The sequence below is a fragment of the Heterodontus francisci genome, unplaced genomic scaffold (assembly GCF_036365525.1).
Source record: "Heterodontus francisci isolate sHetFra1 unplaced genomic scaffold, sHetFra1.hap1 HAP1_SCAFFOLD_1728, whole genome shotgun sequence".
Taxonomy (NCBI): Eukaryota; Metazoa; Chordata; class Chondrichthyes; order Heterodontiformes; family Heterodontidae; genus Heterodontus; species Heterodontus francisci.
Genome location: NW_027141020.1, coordinates 23,995 through 44,842, shown reverse-complemented (window position 1 = coordinate 44,842; position 20,848 = coordinate 23,995). Strand labels below are relative to the sequence as shown.

At 53.2% G+C, this 20,848-nt stretch overlaps 1 protein-coding gene across 2 annotated transcripts in view; it reads left to right on the top strand.

Moving 5' to 3' along the window:
* LOC137361844 (calpain-1 catalytic subunit-like) overlaps positions 1 to 20,379 on the top strand; it is a 29,143-nt gene extending 8,764 nt beyond the window's left edge. Inside the window, exons 3-4 of one of the 2 annotated variants that reach the window (XM_068026447.1) lie at positions 6,242 to 6,297; positions 16,991 to 20,379. In XM_068026447.1, the coding sequence (XP_067882548.1) occupies positions 17,159 to 19,804 (2,646 nt within the window). In that variant the 5' untranslated portion in view covers positions 6,242 to 6,297; positions 16,991 to 17,158 and the 3' untranslated portion in view covers positions 19,805 to 20,379. The remainder of the gene's footprint in view (positions 1 to 6,241; positions 6,298 to 16,990) is intronic. The other variant, XM_068026448.1, reaches the window with a different exon arrangement.
* Positions 20,380 to 20,848: the final 469 nt, after the last annotated feature.

Sequence of the window (20,848 nt, the reverse complement as noted above, 5' to 3'; positions counted from 1 at the left end):
GAGGGAGTGTGAGATGTGCGTGTGCAGGGAGTGTGAGATGTGAGTGCGGAGGGAGTGTGAGATGTGAGTGCGGAGGGAGTGTGAGATGTGAGTGCGGAGGGAGTGTGAGCTGTGCGTGCGGAGGGAGTGTGAGCTGTGCGTGCGGAGGGAGTGTGAGATGTGCGTGCGGAGGGAGTGTGAGATGTGCGTGCGGAGCGAGTGTGAGATGTGCGTGTGGAGGGAGTGTGAGATGTGAGCGCGGAGGGAGTGTGAGGTGTGCGTGTGGAGGGAGTGTGAGATGTGCGTGCGGAGGGAGTGTGAGCTGTGCGTGCGGAGGGAGTGTGAGCTGTGCGAGTGGAGGGAGTGTGAGATGTGCGTGTGGAGGGAGTGTGAGATGTGAGTGCGGAGGGAGTGTGAGATGTGCGTGCGGAGGGAGTGTGAGATGTGCGTGTGCAGGGAGTGTGAGATGTGAGTGCGGAGGGAGTGTGAGATGTGCGTGCGGAGGGAGTGTGAGATGTGCGTGCGGAGGGAGTGTGAGATGTGAGTGCGGAGGGAGTGTGAGATGTGCGTGCGGAGGGAGTGTGAGATGTGCGTGCGGAGGGAGTGTGAGATGTGCGTGTGCAGGGAGTGTGAGATGTGAGTGCGGAGGGAGTGTGAGATGTGCGTGCGGAGGGAGTGTGAGATGTGAGTGCGGAGGGAGTGTGAGATGTGCGTGCGGAGGGAGTGTGAGATGTGCGTGTGCAGGGAGTGTGAGATGTGAGTGCGGAGGGAGTGTGAGATGTGCGTGCGGAGGGAGTGTGAGATGTGCGTGCGGAGGGAGTGTGAGATGTGCGTGCGGAGGGAGTGTGAGATGTGAGTGCGGAGGGAGTGTGAGATGTGAGTGCGGAGGGAGTGTGAGATGTGCGTGCGGAGGGAGTGTGAGATGTGCGTGCGGAGGGAGTGTGAGATGTGAGTGCGGAGGGAGTGTGAGATGTGAGTGTGGAGGGAGTGTGAGCTGTGCGTGCGGAGGGAGTGTGAGATGTGTGCGCGGAGGGAGTGTGAGATGTGCGTGCGGAGGGAGTGTGAGATGTGAGTGTGGAGGGAGTGTGAGATGTGCGTGTGGAGGGAGTGTGAGATGTGAGTGCGGAGGGAGTGTGAGATGTGCGTGCGGAGGGAGTGTGAGATGTGCGTGTGCAGGGAGTGTGAGATGTGAGTGCGGAGGGAGTGTGAGATGTGCGTGCGGAGGGAGTGTGAGATGTGAGTGCGGAGGGAGTGTGAGATGTGCGTGCGGAGGGAGTGTGAGATGTGCGTGCGGAGGGAGTGTGAGATGTGCGTGTGCAGGGAGTGTGAGATGTGAGTGCGGAGGGAGTGTGAGATGTGCGTGCGGAGGGAGTGTGAGATGTGAGTGCGGAGGGAGTGTGAGATGTGCGTGCGGAGGGAGTGTGAGATGTGCGTGTGCAGGGAGTGTGAGATGTGAGTGCGGAGGGAGTGTGAGATGTGCGTGCGGAGGGAGTGTGAGATGTGAGTGCGGAGGGAGTGTGAGATGTGAGTGCGGAGGGAGTGTGAGATGTGCGTGCGGAGGGAGTGTGAGATGTGCGTGCGGAGGGAGTGTGAGATGTGCGTGCGGAGGGAGTGTGAGATGTGCGTGCGGAGGGAGTGTGAGATGTGAGTGCGGAGGGAGTGTGAGATGTGAGTGCGGAGGGAGTGTGAGATGTGAGTGCGGAGGGAGTGTGAGATGTGAGTGCGGAGGGAGTGTGAGATGTGAGTGCGGAGGGAGTGTGAGATGTGAGTGCGGAGGGAGTGTGAGCTGTGCGTGTGGAGGGAGTGTGAGATGTGCGTGCGGAGGGAGTGTGAGATGTGCGTGCGGAGGGAGTGTGAGATGTGAGAGCGGAGGGAGTGTGAGATGTGAGTGCGGAGGGAGTGTGAGATGTGCGTGCGGAGGGAGTGTGAGATGTGCGTGCGGAGGGAGTGTGAGATGTGAGTGCGGAGGGAGTGTGAGATGTGAGTGCGGAGGGAGTGTGAGATGTGAGTGCGGAGGGAGTGTGAGATGTGAGTGCGGAGGGAGTGTGAGATGTGAGTGCGGAGGGGATGTGAGAGCGGAGTGAGTGTGAGCTGTGCGTGCGGAGGGAGTGTGAGATGTGAGTGCGGAGGGAGTGTGAGATGTGAGTGCGGAGGGGATGTGAGTGCAGAGTGAGTGTGAGCTGTGCGTGCGGAGGGAGTGTGAGATGTGCGTGCGGAGGCAGTGTGAGATGTGCGTGCGGAGTGAGTGTGAGATGTGAGTGCGGAGGGAGTGTGAGATGTGAGTGCGGAGGGAGTGTGAGATGTGCGTGCGGAGGGAGTGTGAGATGTGCGTGTGGAGGGAGTGTGAGCTGTGCGTGCGGAGGGAGTGTGAGATGTGCGTGCGGAGGGAGTGTGAGATGTGCGTGCGGAGGGAGTGTGAGATGTGCGTGCGGAGGGAGTGTGAGCTGTGCGTTCGGAGGGAGTGTGAGATGTGCGTGCGGAGGGAGTGTGAGATGTGAGTGCGGAGGGAGTGTGAGATGTGCGTGTGGAGGGAGTGTGAGATGTGCGTGTGGAGGGAGTGTGAGATGTGCGTGTGGAGGGAGTGTGAGATGTGCGTGTGGAGGGAGTGTGAGATGTGCGTGTGGAGGGAGTGTGAGCTGTGCTTGCGGAGGGTGTGTGAGGTGTGCGTGCGGAGGGAGTGTGAGGTGTGCGTGTGGAGGGAGTGTGAGGTGTGCGTGTGGAGGGAGTGTGAGATGTGCGTGTGGAGGGAGTGTGAGATGTGCGTGTGGAGGGAGTGTGAGATGTGCGTGTGGAGGGAGTGTGAGCTGTGCGTGCGGAGGGAGTGTGAGATGTGCGTGCGGAGGGAGTGTGAGATGTGAGTGCGGAGGGAGTGTGAGATGTGAGTGCGGAGGGAGTGTGAGATGTGCGTGCGGAGGGAGTGTGAGATGTGCGTGCGGAGGGAGTGTGAGATGTGCGTGCGGAGGGAGTGTGAGATGTGAGTGCGGAGGGAGTGTGAGATGTGAGTGCGGAGGGAGTGTGAGGTGTGCGTGCGGAGGGAGTGTGAGGTGTGCGTGCGGAGGGAGTGTGAGGTGTGAGTGCGGAGGGAGTGTGAGGTGTGCGTGCGGAGGGAGTGTGAGGTGTGCGTGCGGAGGGAGTGTGAGATGTGCGTGCGGAGGGAGTGTGAGATGTGCGTGCGGTGGGAGTGTGAGATGTGCGTGCGGAGGGAGTGTGAGATGTGAGTGCGGAGGGAGTGTGAGATGTGCGTGCGGAGGGAGTGTGAGATGTGCGTGCGGAGGGAGTGTGAGATGTGAGTGCGGAGGGAGTGTGAGATGTGCGTGCGGAGGGAGTGTGAGATGTGAGTGCGGAGGGAGTGTGAGATGTGAGTGCGGAGGGAGTGTGAGATGTGCGTGCGGAGGGAGTGTGAGATGTGCGTGCGGAGGGAGTGTGAGGTGTGCGTGCGGAGGGAGTGTGAGATGTGCGTGCGGAGGGAGTGTGAGATGTGCGTGCGGAGGGAGTGTGAGGTGTGCGTGTCGAGCTCTCCCATAACCTCTATTTCGTATTGAGAGTCTTCAGTAACGAAGAACCCAAAGTATTTGTTTGCACTGACCAGTGTGTGATTGGTAAGTTTCTTTAAAGAACTAAGTAACACAATATGGTGTCAGCTGTATGTTTGTGAAGATCACATTGCAGAAGTAAGATTGAAGCACTCTCGTGAAGATTAGAATTGTGATGATACGTTTCAGTGCGGAGGTCAAGATGTCGGAGCTAGCTGGGAAATTAGCAAGTAGTAATCTCCGGATTACTCCCAGTGCCACGTGTGAGTGAGTATAGAAATCCAAGGATAAGACAGATAAATGTGTTGCTGGAAAGATGGTGCAGGAGGGTGGGCTTCAGATTCCTGGGACATTGGGACCGGCTCTGGGGGAGATGGGATCTGTACAGGCCGGACAGGTTGCACCTGAACAGGGCCGGGACTGAGTTCCTTGTGGGACATTTTGCTCGTGCTGTTGGCGAGAGTTTAAACTAGTTTGGCAGGGGGATGGGGAGCTGAGGGTAGACTCAGCTGGGACAAAAATCAGAAATGAAAATGGAAGGTGGAAAATTAATGGATGAGTCTGGAAGACAGAGGAAACAAAGGTTCAAAAATAAATAAAAGAGTTTGGCAGTGCTCAAGGTCTATTTTAATACAAGGAGAAAAGCAAATAAAGCAGATGAGCTGAGGGCACAGATAGACACGTGGCAGTATGATATAGTTATTACAGAAACATGGCTTAAGGAGGGACAGGAATGGCAGCTCAACGTTCCTGGTTACAGGGTTTTCAGACATGATAGGGAGGGGGATAAGAAAGGAGGGGGAGTGACAATGTTGGTCAAGGAAACTATTACAGCTGTGAGGAGGGATGATATGTTGGAAGGTTCATCAAATGAGGCCATATGGATTGAGCTAAGGAACAAAAAAGGGGCAATCACACTGCTGGGAGTGTACTATAGACCCCCCAAACAGTCCGAGGGAGATAGAAGAGCAGATATGTAGGCAAATCTCTGAGAAGTGCAAGAACAATAGGGCAGTAATAGTTGGGGATTTTAATTACCCCAATATTAACTGGGATAGTTTTAGTGTGAAAGGAATTGAGGGAACAGAATTCTTGAGGTTCATTCAGGAGAACTTTTTTCCCCAGTATGTAACAAGTCCAACAAGAGAGGGTGCAGTTTTAGACTTAGTTTTAGGAAATGAAGATGGGCAGGTGGAAGGAGTGGCAGTGGGAGAGCATTTTGGTGATAGTGATCATAATTCAGTCAGTTTTAACATAATTATGGAAAATGACAGCGATAGAACAGGAGTTATAGTTCTCAATTGGGGCAAGGCCAATTTTACTAAACTGAGGAGTGATTTAGTGAAAGTGGACGGGAAACAGCTACTTGAAGGTAAATCAGTCAGAACAGTGGGAGGCATTCAAAGGGGAGATTCAAGGGGTTCAGAGTAAACACGTTCCCACAAAGAAAAAGAGTGAGAAGGCCAAATCTAGAGCCTCATGGTTGTCAAGGAACCTACAGGGTAAGATAAGGCAGAAAAGGAAAGCTTATGTCCGACACCGAGAACTCAATACTACAGAAAGCCGAGAGGAGTATAGAAAGTGGAGGGGTGAAATCAAAAAGGAAATTAGGAAAGCAAAGAGAGGGCATGAAAGAATATTGGCAATCAAAATCAAGGTGAACCCAAAGATGTTTTATCAATACATTAAGAGTAAGAGGATAACTAAGGAGAGAGTAGGGCCCATAAAAGACCAAAGGACCAGTGTAGGGGTGGAAGACATTGGTGTGGTTCTTAATGAATACTTTGCGTCTGTCTTCACAAAAGAGGAGGACGATGCAGAGACTATAAATAGCTGTTTGGAAGTACAGTATTTGAGTATGGCTGAAAATAGAGACATGTTGTCGAAGCTTTTCATCTTGCACTCATCAGGACAATCCGCAAGAATAACCAATGTAAGGAAAACATCAAATTTATACTGGATGAGAAGAGAGTGCTGATTGGTTGACAAGTAAACTCTGATTGGTAGAGGCGTTGCCATGGAGAATGCACCAGTTTACGGTGACTGACAGTTAACTGCCAAGCTTTGTTGAAATTTTAAACCAGGCAGCTTGACTCTGATTGGTCAAGGCATTGCCTTGAGGAATGAACCAGCGAATGGTTGTCACTTATTCTGGTCAGCTGAAACAGGCATAATGTTTGTACATGTTCTTTCTGTCTGCAAAGAACAGGGTCCTGTGTATTAATATATGTAGCTTCCATTACGAGCAAATACACCTCACTGCGAGCCTTACTGACCATCTTAAATTGGTTGTCAGCGTAATTCTTAGCACACTGGATTATTTAGCAAATGTTGTCCAATCGTGGAATCAAGTCGAATGTTGGACACTGTTTTGAGTTTTGCAAGCACGGGCTGGTTGGGTACGGTCTGTACCTTACCCGTTGCGAACAGCGGAAGGGACATGTTGTTTGATACGATCCGCCAGTCTTTGGAATGTACAGCCTATATACCTAGTATCTGACTGGCATTGAAATTCATCTATCACATTACTCATTTGTGTGGTAGGCAGGTGTCTTTTTGTTGTTTTTCCTCACATTGATTATTCTTGCGGATTGTCCTGATGAGTGCAAGATCAAAAGCTTCGACAACACGTCTCTATTTTCAGCAATACTCAATCTCTGTACTACTCGACGACTGTTTATCATGAGTTTGTTGATATTTATACTGACCAAATACATATATCTTGTCAGGATCGTTCAAAGCCCTGGAGCAGGAAGATGGCACGGTGAAGATGAATATCGCTGAGGTGAGTGTTTCTGTGTCTCGGAAAGTGAAACAGGTCTTGTCACTATTTCCCCATTGCTACCCCATTGCGGGTGAGGTGGGGGCAGGGCACCATACAGAGGCCTGACTGCTGGGTGTAGGCCTGAGACAGGGCCTGACTGCTGGGTGTAGGCCTGAGACAAGGCCTGACTGCTGGGTGTAGGCCTGAGACAGGGCCTGGCTGCTGGCTGTAGGCCTGAGACAGGGCCTGACTGCTGGGTGTGGGCCTGAGACAGGGCCTGGCTTCTGGGTGTAGGCCTGAGACAGGGCCTGGCTGCTGGGTGTAGGCCTGAGACAGGGCCTGGCTGCTGGGTGTAGGCCTGAGACAGGGCCTGACTGCTGGGTGTAGGCCTCAGACAGGGTCTGTCTGCTGGGTGTAGGCCTGAGACAAGGCCTGACTGCTGGGTGTGGGCCTGAGACAAGGCCTGACTGCTGGGTGTAGGCCTCAGACAGGGTCTGTCTGCTGGGTGTAGGCCTCAGACAGGGTCTGTCTGCTGGGTGTAGGCCTGAGACAGGGCCTGGCTGCTGGGTGTGGGCCTGAGACAAGGCCTGACTGCTGGGTGTGGGCCTGAGACAAGGCCTGACTGCTGGGTGTGGGCCTGAGACAAGGCCTGACTGCTGGGTGTAGGCCTGAGACAGGGCCTGGCTGCTGGGTGTAGGCCTGAGACAGGGCCTGACTGCTGGGTGTAGGCCTGAGACAGGGTCTGTCTGCTGGGTGTAGGCCTGAGACAGGGCCTGACTGCTGGGTGTAGGCCTCAGACAGGGTCTGTCTGCTGGGTGTAGGCCTGAGACAGGGCCTGGCTGCTGGGTGTAGGCCTGAGACAGGGCCTGGCTGCTGGGTGTAGGCCTGAGAGAGGGCCTGGCTGCTGGGTGTAGGCCTGAGACAGGGCCTGACTGCTGGGTGTAGGCCTCAGACAGGGCCTGGCTGCTGGGTGTAGGCCTGAGAGAGGGCCTGGCTGCTGGGTGTGGGCCTGAGACAGGGCCTGACTGCTGGGTGTAGGCCTCAGACAGGGTCTGTCTGCTGGGTGTAGGCCTGAGACAGGGCCTGGCTGCTGGGTGTAGGCCTGAGACAGGGCCTGGCTGCTGGGTGTAGGCCTGAGAGAGGGCCTGGCTGCTGGGTGTAGGCCTGAGACAGGGCCTGACTGCTGGGTGTAGGCCTCAGACAGGGTCTGTCTGCTGGGTGTAGGCCTGAGACAGGGCCTGGCTGCTGGGTGTAGGCCTGAGAGAGGGCCTGACTGCTGGGTGTAGGCCTGAGACAGGGTCTGTCTGCTGGGTGTAGGCCTGAGACAGGGCCTGGCTTCTGGGTGTAGGCCTGAGACAGGGCCTGACTGCTGGGTGTAGGCCTGAGACAGGGCCTGACTGCTGGGTGTAGGCCTCAGACAGGGTCTGTCTGCTGGGTGTAGGCCTGAGACAGGGCCTGACTGCTGGGTGTAGGCCTCAGACAGGGTCTGTCTGCTGGGTGTGGGCCTGAGACAGGGCCTGGCTGCTGGGTGTAGGCCTGAGAGAGGGCCTGACTGCTGGGTGTAGGCCTCAGACAGGGTCTGTCTTCTGGGTGTAGGCCTGAGACAGGGCCTGGCTGCTGGGTGTAGGCCTGAGAGAGGGCCTGACTGCTGGGTGTAGGCCTCAGACAGGGTCTGTCTTCTGGGTGTAGGCCTGAGACAGGGCCTGGCTGCTGGGTGTAGGCCTGAGAGAGGGCCTGACTGCTGGGTGTAGGCCTCAGACAGGGTCTGTCTGCTGGGTGTAGGCCTGAGACAGGGCCTGGCTGCTGGGTGTAGGCCTGAGACAGGGCCTGGCTGCTGGGTGTAGGCCTGAGAGAGGGCCTGACTGCTGGGTGTAGGCCTGAGACAGGGTCTGTCTGCTGGGTGTAGGCCTGAGACAGGGCCTGGCTTCTGGGTGTAGGCCTGAGACAGGGCCTGACTGCTGGGTGTAGGCCTGAGACAGGGCCTGACTGCTGGGTGTAGGCCTCAGACAGGGTCTGTCTGCTGGGTGTAGGCCTGAGACAGGGCCTGGCTGCTGGGTGTAGGCCTGAGAGAGGGCCTGACTGCTGGGTGTAGGCCTCAGACAGGGTCTGTCTTCTGGGTGTAGGCCTGAGACAGGGCCTGGCTGCTGGGTGTAGGCCTGAGAGAGGGCCTGACTGCTGGGTGTAGGCCTCAGACAGGGTCTGTCTGCTGGGTGTAGGCCTGAGACAGGGCCTGGCTGCTGGGTGTAGGCCTGAGACAGGGCCTGGCTGCTGGGTGTAGGCCTGAGAGAGGGCCTGACTGCTGGGTGTAGGCCTGAGACAGGGTCTGTCTGCTGGGTGTAGGCCTGAGACAGGGCCTGGCTGCTGGGTGTAGGCCTGAGACAGGGCCTGGCTGCTGGGTGTAGGCCTCAGACAGGGCCTGTCTGCTGGGTGTAGGCCTGAGACAGGGTCTGTCTACTGGGTGTAGGCCTACCGGGCCTGGCTGCTGGGTGTAGGCCTGAGGCAGCAGCCTGACTGCTGGGTGCAGGCCTCAGACAGGGCATGTCTGCTGGGTGTAGGCCTCAGGCTACAGGCCCAGCGGAAACCAGCAACAACTAAGTTCATGGCAGCACAGATGGCTCTGCTGCACAGGAGGGATGAAAAACAGTGGGAGAGCCATACTGATGGGGATTCAATTGTAAGGGGAACAGACAGGCATTTCTGTGGCCACAAACGTGACTCCAGGATGTTATGTTGCCTCCCTGGTGCTAGGGTCAAGGATGTCTCAGAGCGACTGCAGGACATTCTGAAGGGAGAAGGTGAACAGTCAGAGGTCGTGGTACACATTGGTACCAACAACATAGGTAGAAAGAGGGATGAGGTCCTGCAACAAGAATTTAGGAAGCTAGGTAGCAGATTAAAAAGCAGGACCTCTAAAGGTTGTAATCTCTGGATTACACCCGGTGCCACGTGCTAGTGAGTTTAGAAATAGGAGGATAGAGCAGATGAATGCATGGCTGAAGAGATGGTGCAGGAGGGAGGGCTTTAGTTTCCTGAATCACTGGGTCTGTTTCTGGCAAAGGTGGGACTTGCACAAGTTGGACGGGTTGCACCTGAACCGGAAAGGGACTAACATCCTTGCTGGGAGGTTTGCTAGTGCTGTTGGCGGGGGTGGGGGGGGGGGTGGTGGGGGAGGTTAAACTAATTTGGCAGGGGGATGGGATACAGAGTGGAGGTACAGTATGGGGTGAGGCACAGTCAAATATAGAACAGAAAGTGAGTCTGTCTGGAAGGCAGAGCAAATATAGACCTGTTAACACACAAGTGAAAAATGCAAGGCTGGATTGCATCTATTTCAATGCAAGGAGTCTTACTAGTAAAGCAGATGAATTGAGGGAGTTGATTAACACATGGGATTATGATATTATTGCTATCACAGAGACATGGTTGAGGGAGGGGCAGGACTGGCAACTCAATATTCCAGGGTATGGAATCTTCAGGCGTGACAGGGGAGGGGGTAAAAGGGGAGGTGGTATTGCACTGCTGATCAAGGAGTCAATTACTGCAGTAAGGAGGGATGATATCTTAGAAGGTTCCTCAAATGAGGCCATTTGGGTAGAACTTAAAAACAAAAAAGGAGGCAATTACTTGGCTGGGAGTGTACTACAGGCCTCCAAACAGTCAGGGACAGATAGAGGAGAAGATATGTAGGCAAATCTCAGAGAGGTGTAAAAATAATAGGGTAATAGTAGTAGGGGATTTCAACTTCCCCAATATCAACTGGGATAGTCTGAGTGCAAAAGGCTCAAAGGGGGAGGAATTGTTAAAATGCAGACAGGAGAGTTTTTTGAGCCAGTATGTAGAAAGTCCTACAAGAGAAGGGGCAGTACTGGACCTAATCCTAGGGAATGAAGCTGGACAAGTGGTAGAAGTGTCAGTGGGGGAACATTTCGGGGATAGTGACCATAACTCTGTAAGATTTAAGGGAGTTATGGAAAAGGACAAAGATGGACCAGAAATAAAGGGACTGAATTTGGGGAAGGCCGATTTCAATATGATAAAACAGGATCTGGTCAAAGTGGAGTGGGAGCAGCTACTTGTAGGAAAGTCTACATCAGACCAGTGGGAGTCATTCAAAGAGGAAATAGTGAGGGTTCAGAGTCAACATGTACCTGTTAAGGTGAAGGGTAGGACCAACAAGTCCAGGGAACCCTGGATGTCAAGGGATATAGAGGATTGGATCAGGAAAAAAAGGAGGCTTATGGCAGATTCAGAGCACTGAAAACAGCAGAGGCACTAGAGGAGTATAGAAAGTGTAGGGAGGTTACTTAAAAAAGTAATTAGGAGAGCAAAGAGGGGACATGAAAAAACACTGGTGGGCAAGATAAAGGAAAATCCCTAGGCATTTTATAAGTATATTAAGGGCAAGAGGATAACCAGGGAAAGAGTAGGGCCCATTAGGGACCAAAGTGACAATCTGTGTGTGGAGCTGGAGGATATAGGTGAGGTTTTAAATGATTACTTTTCATTTGTGTTCACTATGGAGAAGGACGATGTAGGTGTAGAGATCAGGGAGGGAGATTGTGATATACTTGAACATATTAACATTGAAAGGGGGGAAGTATCAGCTGTTTTAGCAGGCTTAAAAGTGGATAAATCCCCAGGCCCAGATGAGATGTATCCCAGGCTGTTATGTGAGGCAAGGGAGGAGATAGCAGGGGCTCTGACACAAATTTTCAAATCCTCTCTGGCCACAGGAGAGGTACCAGAGGATTGGAGGACAGCAAATGTGGTATCATTATTCAAGAAGGGGAGCAGGGATAAACCAGGTAATCACAGGCCAGTGAGTCTAACATCAGTGGTGGGGAAAATATTGGAAAAAATTCTGAGGGACAGGATTGATCTCCACTTGGAGAGGCAGAAATTAATCAGGGACAGTCAGCATGGCTTTGTCAGGGGGAGATCGTGTCTAACTAACTTGATTGAATTTTTGGAGGAGGTGACTAGATGTGTAGATGAGGGTAAAGCAGTTGATGTAGTCTACATGGACTTCAGTAAGGCTTTTGATAAGGTCCCGCGTGGGAGATTGGTTAAGAAGGTAAGAGCCCATGGGACCCAGGGCAATTTGGCAAATTGGATCCAAAATTGGCTTCGTGGCAGGAGGCAGAGGGTGATGGTCGAGGGCTGTTTTTGCGATTGGAAGCCTGTGACCAGTGGTGTACCACAGGGATTGGTGCTGGGACCCTTGCTGTTTGAAGTGTACATTAATGATTTAGACATGAATATAGGAGGTATGATCAGTAAGTTTGCAGATGACACGAAAATTGGTGGTGTCGTAAATAGTGAGGAGGAAAGCCTTAGATTACAGGACGATATAGATGGGCTGGTAAGATGGGCGGAGCAGTGGCAAATGGAATTTAATCCTGAGAAGTGTGAGGTGATGCATTTTGGGAGGACTAACAAGGCAAGGGAATATACAATGGATAGTAGGACCCTAGGAAGTACAGAGGGTCAGAGGGACCTTGGTGTACTTGTCCATAGATCACTGAAGGCAGCATAGAAACATAGAAAATAGGAGCAGGAGTAGGCCATTCGGCCCTTCGAGCCTGCTCCACCATTCATTATGATCATGGCTGATCATCCAACTCAGTAACCTGTTCCCGCTTTCTCCCCATACCCTTTGATCCCTTTCGCCCCAAGAGCTATATCTAAATCCTTCTTGAAAACAAACAATGTTTTGGCCTCAACTGCTTTCTGTGGTAGTGAATTCCACAGGTTCACCACTCTCTGGGTGAAGAAATTTCTCGTCATCTCAGTCCTGAAAGGTTTACCCCGTATCCTTAGACTATGACCCCTGGTTCTGGAATCCCCCACCATCGGGAACATCCTTCCTGCATCTACCCTGTCAAGTCCTGTTATAATTTTATAGAATTCTATGAGATCCCCCCTCACTCTTCTGAACCCCAGCGAATATAATCCTAACCGACTCAATCTCTCCTCATACGTCAGTCCCACCATCCCAGGAATCAGTCTGGTAAACCTTCGCTGCACTCCCTCCATAGCAAGAACATCCTTCCTCAGATAAGGAGACCAAAATTGCACACAATATTCCAGATGTGGCCTCACCAAGGCCCTGTATAATTGCAGAAAGACATCCCTGCTCCTGTACTCGAATCCTCTCGCTATGAAGACCAACATACCATTTGCCTTTTTTACCGCCTGTTGCACCTGCATGCTTACCTTCAGTAACTTGTGTACGAGAACACCCAGGTCTCGCTGCATATTCTCCTCTCTCAGTTTATAGCCATTCAGATAATAATCTGCCTTCCTATTTTTACTACCAAAGTGGATAACCTCACATTTATCCACATTATACTGCATCTGTCATGCATTAGCCCACTCACTCAACTTGTCCAAATCACCCTGAAGCCTCTCTGCATCCTCCTCACAACTCATCCTCCCACCCAGTTTTGTGTCATCTGCAAACTTGAGATATTACATTTATTTCCCTCATCTAAATCATTAATATATACTGTGAATAGCTGGGGTCCTAGCACCGATCCCTGTGGTACCCCACTAGTCACTGCCTACCATTCGGAAAAAGACCCATTTTTCCCGACTCTTTGTTTCCTGTCCGCCAACCAATTTTCTATCCATCGCAATACACTACCCCCAATCCCATGCGCTTTAACTTTGCACGCTAATCTCTTATGTGGGACTTTGTTGAAAGCCTTCTGAAAGTCCAAATAAACCACATCCACTGGCTCCCCCTCATCAACTCTACTAGTTACATCCTCAAAGAATTCTAGTAGTTTTGTCAAGCATTATTTCCCTTTCGTAAATCCATGCTGACTCTGTCTGATTCTACCACTGTTCTCCAAGTGCTCTGCTATAAAATCTTTGATAATGGACTCTAGAATTTTCCCCACTACCGACGTCAGGCTGACTGGTCTATAATTCCCTATTTTCTCTCTACCTCTCTTTTTAAATAGTGGGGTTACATTCGCTACCCTCCAATCTGTAGGAACTGTTCCAGAGTCGATAGAATCTTGGAAGATGACCACCAATGCATCCACTATTTCTAGGGCCACTTCCTTAAGTACTCTGGGATGCAGACCATCAGGCCCTGGGAATTTATCGGCCTTCAATCCCATCAATTTCCCCAACACCATTTCTCTACTAATACAGATTTCCTTCAGTTCCTCTCTCTCACTAAACCCTGTGTTCCCCAACATTTCTGCTATGATATTTGTGTCCTCCTTTGTGAAGACAGAACCAAAGTATGTATTTAGTTGGTCAGCCATTTCTTTATTCCCCATAATAAATTCCCCTGTTTCTGACTGTAAGAGACCTACATTTGTCTTCACCAATCTTTTTCTCTTCACATCCCTATAGAAACTTTTACAGTCAGTTTTTATGTTCCCCGCAAGCTTGCTTTCGTACTCTATTTTCCCTTCTTAATCAATCCTTTGGTCCTCCTTTGCTGAATTCTAAACTGCTCCCAATCCTCAGGTCTGTTGTTTTTCCTGGCAAATTTATATGCCTCTTCCTTGGATCTAATGCTATCTCTAGTTTTCCTTGTAAGCCATGGTTTGGCTACATTTCCTGTTTTACTTTTGCGCCAGACAGGAATAAACAATTGTTGCAGTTCATCCATGCACTCTTTAAATGTTTACCATTGCCTATCCACCGTTATCCCTTTAAGTAACATTTCCCAATACATCATGGCCAACTCGCGCCTGATACCTTTGTACTTTCCTTTACTAAGATTCAGGACCCTAGTCTCAGAATCAACTACATCACTCTCCATCTTGATGAAGAATTCTATCATATTATGGTCGCTCATCCCCAAGGGGTCTCGCACAACTAGATTGTCAATTATTCCTCTCTCATTACACAATACCCAGTCTAGGATGGCCTGCTCTCTATAATAAAAGCAAATACTGCGGATGCTGGAAATCTGAAATAAAAACAAGGAATGCTGGAAATACTCAGCAGGTCTGGCAGCATCTGTGGAGAGAGAAGCAGAGTTAATATTTCAGGCCAGTGACCCTTCTTCAGGCATGTTCTCTCGTTGGTTCCTCAATGTACTGGTCCAGAAAACCATCCCGTATACACTCCAAGAATTCCTCCTCTCCGGTATTGTGACGAATTTGATTTGCCCAATCTATATGCAGATTAAAGTCACCCATAATTACAGATGTTCCTTTATCGCATGCGTCTCTAATTTCCTGTTTAATGCCATTCCCAACATCACCATGACAGTTTGGGGGTCTATGTACAACCCCCACTAACGTTTTTTACCCCTTAGTGTTTCTCAGCTCTACCCATACAGATTCCACATCGTCAGATCTAATATCTTTCCTCACTATTGCGTTAATTTCCTCTTTAACCAGCAATGCAACTCCACCGCCTTTTACTTTTTGTCTGTCCTGAATAAATACTGAATATCCCTGGATGTTCATTTCCCATCCCTGGTCACCCTGCAGCCATGTCTCCGTAATCCCGACTATATTATACCCGTTTACATCTATTTGTGTGATTAATTCATCCACTTTATTACGAATGCTCCACGTGTTAAGGCACAAAGCCTTAAGTCTTGTCTTTTTAACATTACTTGTCCCCTTCCCACTATTTTTCACTGTAGACCCTGTTTGATTCTGACCCTTGATTTCTCTGCCTATCACTTTTCTTATTCCTCTTACTATCTTTTGTTCTTGTCTTTGATTCCCCCTCCTCTGACTCCTTGCAAAGGTTCCCATCCCCCTGCCATTTTAGTTTAAACCCTCCCCAACCACTCTCGCAAATACTCTCCCAGGACATCAGTCCCGGTCCTGCCCAGGTGTAACCTGTCCAGTTTGTACTGGTCCCACCTCCCCCAGAACCGGTCCCAATGTCCCAGGAATCTGAAACCCTCCCCCTCGCACCATCTCTTCAGCCACGTATTCATCTGATATATCCTGCTATTTCTACTCTGACTAGCACGTGGCACTGGTATTAATCCTGAGATCACTACCTTTCAGGTCCTACTTTTCAACTTGCTTCCTAACTCCCTATATTCTGCTTTTAGGACCTCATCCTTTTTTTTAACCTATGTCGTTTGTACCAATGTCTACCACGACCGCTGGCTGTTCACCCTCCCCCTTCAGAATGTCCTGTAACCGCTCTGAGACATCCTTGACCCTAGCACCAGGGAGGCAACATACCATCCTGGAGTCTCTTTTGCAGCCACAGAAACACCCATCTATTCCCCTTACAATTGAATCCCCTAAAACTATTACATTCCCACACTTTTTACTCCTCTCCTGTGCAGCAGAGCCAACTGCGGTGCCATGAATTGGGCTGTTGCTGCTTTCCGCTGAGAGGCCATTCCCCCCAACAATATCCAAAGCAGTATACCTGTTTTGCAGGGGAATAGCCACCGGAGATGCCGGTCTCACTCAGTCTCGCTCCTTCCAGCTGCTGCTGCTCTTTTAAACTCTGCCGGTCTCGCTCAGTCTCAGCAGCACAGGTAGATAAGGTGGTTAAGAAGGCATATGGGATACTTGCCTTTATCAGCTGAGGCATAGAATATAAGAGCAGGGAGATTATGTTAGAGCTGTATAAAACGCTAGTTAGGCCACAGCTGGAGTACTGTGTACAGTTCTAGTCACCACACTATAGGAAGGATGTGATTACACTGGAGAGGGTGCAGAGGAGATTCACCAGGATGTTGCCTGGGCTGGAGCATTTCAGCTATGAAGAGAGACTGAAAAGGCTGGGGTTGTTTTCCTTCGAGCAGAGAAGGCTGAGGGGGGACATGATTGAGATATACAAAATTATGAGGGGTATTGATAGGTTAGATAGGAAGAAACTTTTTCCTTTAGTGGAGGGTTCAATAACCAGGGGGCATAGATTTAAGGTAAGGGGCAGGAGGTTTAGAGGGGATTTGAGGAATACATGTTTCACCCAGAGGGTGGTTGGAATCTGGAACACACTGCCTGAAGAGGTGGAAGAGGCAGGAACCCTCACAACATTTAAGAAGTATTTAGATGAGCACTTGAAACTCCGTAGCATACAAGGCTACGGGCCAAGTGCTGGAAAATGGGATTAGAATAGTTAGGAGCTTGATGGTCAGCACAGACACGATGGGCCTGTTTCTGTGCTGTATAACTCTATGACTCTATGGCTGCTGGGTGTAGGCCTCAGACAGCAGCCTGACTGTTGGGTGTAGGCCTGAGACAGGGCCTGGCTGCTGGGTGTCGGCCTAAGACAGGGGCTGACTGCTGGGTGTAGGCCTCAGGCAGGGCCTGACTGCTGGGTGTAGGCCTCAGATAGCAGCCTGACTGTTGGGTGTAGGCCTGAGACAGGGCCTGGCTGCTGGGTGTAGGCCTCAGGCATGGCCTGACTGCTGGGTGTAGGCCTCAGACAGGGGCTGGCTGCTGGGTGTAGGCCTCAGGCAGGGCCTGACTGTTGGGTGTAGGCCTCAGGCAGGGCCTGACTTCTGGGTGTAGGCCTCAGGCATTGCCTGGTTGCTGGGTGTCAGCCTCAGGCAGGGCCTGGTTGCTGGGTGTAAGCCTCAGGCAGGGCCTGACTACTGGGTGTAGGCCTCGGGCAACAGCCTGATTGCTGGGTGTTGGTCTCACACAGGGCCTGGCTCTTGGGTGTAGGCCTGAGACAGGGCCTGGCTGCTGGGTGTAGAAGTCTCTGTGTTTTATTGGTCAGACTCACTGATCCTGCTCCTTTTATATATTGACAGTGGCTCAGTCTGACAATGTCGGGCTAGAAAAGGATTGGAAGATGCTGAGATTACGATGCCTCCCTCCTGCCCGCTAAGCTGACCTGCTGCTGACCTGCGTGTAGCTTCTTTGATGGATTGGCCCCAGCAGGCAATGAGGAGACAGTTTATTTGGAATGTAGTGAAACTATGCAAATACTCTTCCCGGAATATAGTGCAGTCCAAGATCCAAATATCCAGACAAAAACCCGCTCCTCCCCGTCAGCCCTCCCCCGCTCCTCCCCGTCACCCCTCTCCCGCTCCTCCCCGTCACCCCTCTCCCGCTCCTCCCCGTCACCCCTCTCCCGCTCCTCCCTGTCACCCCTCTCCCGCTCCTCCCCGTCACCCCTCCCCCGTTCCTCCCCGTCAGCCCTCCCCCGCTCCTCCCCGTCACCCCTGCTCCTCCCCGTCACCCCTCCCCCGCTCCTCCCCGTCACCCCTCTCCCGCTCCTCCCCGTCACCCCTCCCCCGCTCCTCCCCGTCACCCCTCCCCCGCTCCTCCCCGTCACCCCTCCCCCGCTCCTCCCCGTCACCCCTCTCCCGCTCCTCCCCGTCACCCCTCCCCCGCTCCTCCCCGTCACCCCTCCCCCGCTCCTCCCTGTCACCCCTCCCCCGCTCCTCCCCGTCACCCCTCTCCCGCTCCTCCCCGTCAGCCCTCCCCCGCTCCTCCCCGTCACTCCTCTCCCGCTCCACCCCGTCACCCCTCTCCCGCTCCTCCCCGTCACTCCTCTCCCGCTCCTCCCCGTCACCCCTCTCCCGCTCCTCCCCGTCACCCCTCCCCCGCTCCTCCCCGACACCCCTCCCCCGCTCCTCCCTGTCACCCCTCCCCCGCTCCTCCCCGTCACTCCTCTCCCGCTCCTCCCCGTCACTCCTCTCCCGCTCCTCCCCGTCACTCCTCTCCCGCTCCTCCCCGTCACCCCTCTCCCGCTCCTCCCCGTCACCCCTCTCCCGCTCCTCCCCGTCACCCCTCTCCCGCTCCTCCCCGTCACCCCTCTCCCGCTCCTCCCCGTCACCCCTCCCCCGCTCCTCCCCGTCACCCCTCCCCCGCTCCTCCCCGTCACCCCTCTCCCGCTCCTCCCTGTCACCCCTCCCCCGCTCCTCCCCGTCACCCCTCCCCCGCTCCTCCCCGTCACTCCTCTCCCGCTCCTCCCCGTCACCCCTCCCCCGCTCCTCCCCGTCAGCCCTCCCCCGCTCCTCCCCGTCACCCCTCCCCCGCTCCTCCCCGTCACCCCTCCCCCGCTCCTCCCCGTCACTCCTCTCCCGCTCCTCCCCGTCACCCCTCTCCCGCTCCTCCCCGTCACCCCTCCCCCGCTCCTCCCCGTCACCCCTCCCCTGCTCCTTCCCGTCACCCCTCCCCTGCTCCTTCCCGTCACCCCTCCCCCGCTCCTTCCCGTCACCCCTCCCCTGCTCCTTCCCGTCACCCCTCCCCCGCTCCTCCCCGTCACCCCTGCCCGTCAGCCCACCCCGCTCCTCCCCGTCAGCCCTCCCCCGCTCCTCCCCGTCACCCCTCCCCCGCTCCTTCCCGTCACCCCTCCCCCGCTCCTCCCCGTCACCCCTCCCCCGCTCCTCCCCGTCACCCCTGCCCGTCAGCCCACCCCGCTCCTCCCCGTCAGCCCTCTCCCGCTCCTCCCCGTCAGCCCTCTCCCGCTCCTCCCCGTCAGCCCTCTCCCGCTCCTCCCCGTCACCCCTCCCCCGCTCCTTCCCCGTCACCCCCCCCCGCTCCTTCCCCGTCACGCCTCCCCCGCTCCTCCCCGTCACCCCTCCCCCGCTCTCACTCCCCCTCACTCCCCCTCTCCCTCCCTCCCTCTCTCTCCCTCCCTCTCTCTCTCTCCCTCCCTCCCTCCCTCCCTCTCTTTCCCTCTCTGTCTCCCCCCTCTCTGTCTCTCCCTTCTCTCTGTCTCTCCCCTCTCTCTCTCTCTCACCTCTCTCTCCCCCTCTCTCTCTCCCCCCTCTCTCCTCCTCTCTCTCTCTCCCCTTTCTCTCTCTCTGTCCCTCCCCTTTCTCTCTCTCTGTCCCTCCCCTTTCTCTCGCTCTATCTCTCCCCTCTCTCTCTCCCCCTCTATCTCTCCCCTCTCTCCCTTCTCTCTCTCTGTCCCTCCCCTTTCTCTCGCTCTATCTCTCCCCTCTCTCTCTCCCCTCTCTCTCTACCCTCTATCTCTCCCCTCTCTCCCTTCTCTCTCTCTTTCTCCCCCCCCCCCTCTCTCTCCCTCTATCTCACCATCTATCTATCCCTGCTCTCTCCCTTCCCTCTCTCCCCCTCTCTCTCTCCCCTTCTCTCTCTCCCCCTCTCTCTCTCCCTCTCCCCCTCCCTCTCCCCTCTCTCTCCCTCTCCCCTCTCTCTCCCTCTATATCTCCCCTCTCTCTCTCCCCTCTATCTCTCCCCTCTCTCCCTTCTCTCTCTCTGTCCCTCCCCTTTCTCTCGCTCTATCTGTCCCCTCTCTCTCTCCCTCTATTTCTCCCCTCTCTTTCTTTCTCCCCCCCTCTCTCTCTCCCTCTCTCTCGCCGTCTATCTATCCCTGCTCTCTCCCTTCCCTCTCTCTCTCTCCCTCTCTCCCCCTCTCTCTCCCCCCCTCTCTGTCTCCCCCCTCTCTCTCTCCCCCCCTCTCTGTCTCCCCCCTCTCTCTCTCTCTCTCCCCTCTCTCTCTCTCTCTTTTCCCCCTGTCTCGCTCTCCTGTGCTTTTTGGGGTACAGGTCCCTTGTTACAGACCTATATGGGTTTTTTTGGTATATGTTTCTTTCCCAAATGACAGAAGTGAACCCATTGGAATTTTCCACCAATCCATGGATTTTAGCTAACACACAAATAGGTGATGTATTAATTTTGTGACTGCCTTGATGGGATTTGAGATCACAAACTGGACTGGGATAATATAACCACTAAAGTGCCAGGACAGTGACTCCCAGTAAAGCTTGGGCTCCTAGCAGCCAACTGGAGTGACTGGTTCTGGGAGCCTCAACAGTCTTCCAAACTGCCCAAAGTCCTGTCGTGATACCCAGTCCCTAGGAGGGCTGGTCAGCCTGTCCCCACTGTTCCTGGTGATACCCAGTCCCTAGGAGGGCTGGTCAGCCTGTCCCCACTGTTCCTGGTGATGCCCCTGTTAGAGGGACTGTGGGGGTATTTGGAGATGGTCAGGACTCAGCTAATTATTTCCCATCACTCACTGCCATTGACATGTTCTGGGGTTTGGACTCTGAAGCTGTACTGATTCCAGGTGAGATGTTGATTATACTCATCGCTCACTGTCTCCCTCAGCTTTTTTCCTTGAACACATTTATTTAGTGTTTGCTGTGTGATCTTTCTTTATTAATTCTCCAATCAGTAACTGCAATCACAGTGCGGAGACAGATTAACTTCATCAATAAACCAATAAACGACCAATTAAACTATTTCAATGTTGTGTGTTTGGTTTGTCTGCTGCCACCTTAATATACTTTGTTTTTTTAATTCATTCGGGTAATGTGGGTGTCACTGGCCAGGCCAGCATTTATTGCCGATTCCTAATTGCCCTTGAGAAGGTGGTGGTGAGCTGCTGCATTCTTGAACCACTGCAGTCCATGTTTGAACCAAGGCTGTAATGAGGTCAGGAGCTGGGAAGAAAAGAGGGCCTATCACAGGGAGTTGCCAAGCCCGTGACTGGAAAAACATTTGCATAGTAACAGACAGTACTTGGAAAGGACAAAGGAGCCACTTCCTGACACACTCAATCCACAATGGACTTTTGATTACCAGACTTTGAGGGTGGAGGGGCTCGCATTCCAGGTTAGCATTCGGCTAAGATGGCCGAATACACAAACAGACGTGGTCAGACCAATTTAGTCACATGACAGGTCACAGTCTAA